Source organism: Aphanomyces astaci (assembly GCF_000520075.1).
Source record: "Aphanomyces astaci strain APO3 unplaced genomic scaffold supercont1.101, whole genome shotgun sequence".
NCBI classification, from domain to species: Eukaryota; Oomycota; class Saprolegniomycetes; order Saprolegniales; family Verrucalvaceae; genus Aphanomyces; species Aphanomyces astaci.
This window is the reverse complement of record NW_009798364.1, coordinates 137,855-139,880: the sequence shown is the minus strand read 5'-3', so window position 1 is coordinate 139,880 and position 2,026 is coordinate 137,855. Positions and strand designations below refer to the sequence as shown.

Genomic DNA, 2,026 nt, shown 5'->3' with positions numbered 1-2,026 from the left:
CGAAACCAGGCAAGGAAGAGATCCAAATTGACTGGAAAGACTCCAGTCTGAGCCTCGAACAGAAAGAACTCCTCCGAAAACTTCTCCTGCGCTTCGACCTCTTCGTCTCGACATCAAAAGCCCCGGGAAGGACTGACCTGACCAAATGCCACATCAACACCGGGGATGCGACCCCGATCAAACAAGCACCATTCCGAGTGACCCAACGAGAGGGAGAGATCATGGAAGCAGAAATCAAACAGCTCCTGGAGCTTGGACTGATCCGACATTCCACAAGCCCGTGGGCTAGCCCAGTACTCGTGATCAGGAAGCCGGACGGTTCCATCCGGTTCTGCATCGATTACCGACGGCTCAACGACGTCACGATCAAAGATTGTTACCCAATGCCTCGAGTAGATGATCTCTTGGATGTTCTGGGCAAATTCAAGTTCTTCACAACCATGGACGTGGCATCGGGATACTGGAACGTGCGGATGGCTGAAGAAAGCATCGAGAAGACAGCCTTCACCTGCAAGTACGGGCTGTACGAATGGCTAGTCATGCCCTTCGGACTGTGCAACGCGGTGCCGCAATTCGAAAGGCTCATGGAAGGGGTCCTCCAGGAATACTTGTGGCGCATCTGCTTGGTCTACCTAGACGACATCATCATCTTCAGCGAGGACTTTGGCGAACATCTAGTGCGCATATCCCAAGTCCTGACGCGCCTCCAGGATGCCGGGTTCAAACTGAAAGCGTCCAAGTGCCAATGGGGAAGGGATAGGGTCGGGTTCCTGGGGCACACGATCACCCCGGGAGGCATCCTACCAAACCCTGAAAAAGTGAAAGCTGTGCTGAGAATCAAACCCCTGAAAAACGTGGCTCAAGTCCGATCCTTCCTGGGACTCGCCGGCTACTTTCGGAGATTCATCAAGGGGTACGCCCTACTATCACGACCCTTGGAAAAACTTAAGGTGGCCGACGAGTTCGAATGGTCCCCGGAATGTCAAACCTCCCTGGACAACCTGAAGAGAAAGCTGGCCAGCCCCCCAATCCTAGCCTACCCGGACTTCGAACTACCTTTCACGGTCTTCGTGGACGCATGCCCCATAGCCCTGGGGGCAGTATTGATGCAAGAACCACGAGGCCGACACCGAGGGATTGCGTATGCTAGCCAAGCCCTGGACGCCTCTCAACAAAAATGGATCAAGAAGAAAGACGGAGTCTCGGAGATCGAGTGTTATGGGTTAGTGTGGGCCACAACCAAGTTCAGACCCTACCTCGACCGGAGACACTTCACGGTCTACACGGATCACGCGGCCCTAGTATGGTTATACAAGACCGGATCGAAGTCCGGGAACGGGAAGTTGGCCCGGTGGGCCGTGCACCTACAAAGCCTGGATTTCACAGTGGTTCATCGCCCTGGAGCACAGATGGGGTGCGCCGATGGACTGTCAAGACTCCCTATAGAGTCCCAGGGCGAACCCACCCCGAGCGCATATCTTTGGGATGCGGAAACCGAAGATTTCTCAGCCGTGCCCCTGCCGGCAGGGGGTCCCCGAGTGTGCTCTATAGGCTCGGGAGTAGTGGGAGCGATCACAAGGGGCCAAGCCCGCGCGTCGGAACCACCCCAGGAACCCCCGGAAGCCAAAACGAGAAAAGGAGTGAACCCCAAGGACCCAAGCAAACTCCCTAGAACCCCCGACCGTAACCTCGACGGCGAAACTCCCGTCTCTGAGGGCTTGGAAGATTCTCTGGTCGAGGAGGGGCCCGCTCCGGCAGCCGAAGCGGACGGGGTGTCGCCCCTGAAACTGCCTCCGTACTACGACGACACGTACGCTCTACCCGACTGGGTACTGCGTAAAGAACAGGCAAGGGATCCGTTCACCATTTCCATGAAGGCGTACCTCGAGGACAAGGCACTTCCCCTGGAAGAATGGCTTATGAAGGTGGTAACCCGGACGTCCGAGCATTACGAAGTGAAGGACCAAGTACTCTATCGGAGGGTGATCTTGAAGTCCCCAATCAGAAATCCCAGGTTGAATCTAGT

General features: G+C 55.9%; 1 protein-coding gene across 1 annotated transcript in view; it reads left to right on the top strand.

Annotated features, from left to right (window-relative positions):
* H257_17241 (hypothetical protein) overlaps positions 1-2,026 on the top strand; it is a gene marked incomplete at both ends in the record, with an annotated part of 10,913 nt that overhangs the window by 3,820 nt on the left and 5,067 nt on the right. Inside the window, one exon of the mRNA XM_009845957.1 lies at positions 47-1,967. Within this exon, the coding sequence (XP_009844259.1) occupies positions 47-1,967 (1,921 nt within the window). The remainder of the gene's footprint in view (positions 1-46; positions 1,968-2,026) is intronic.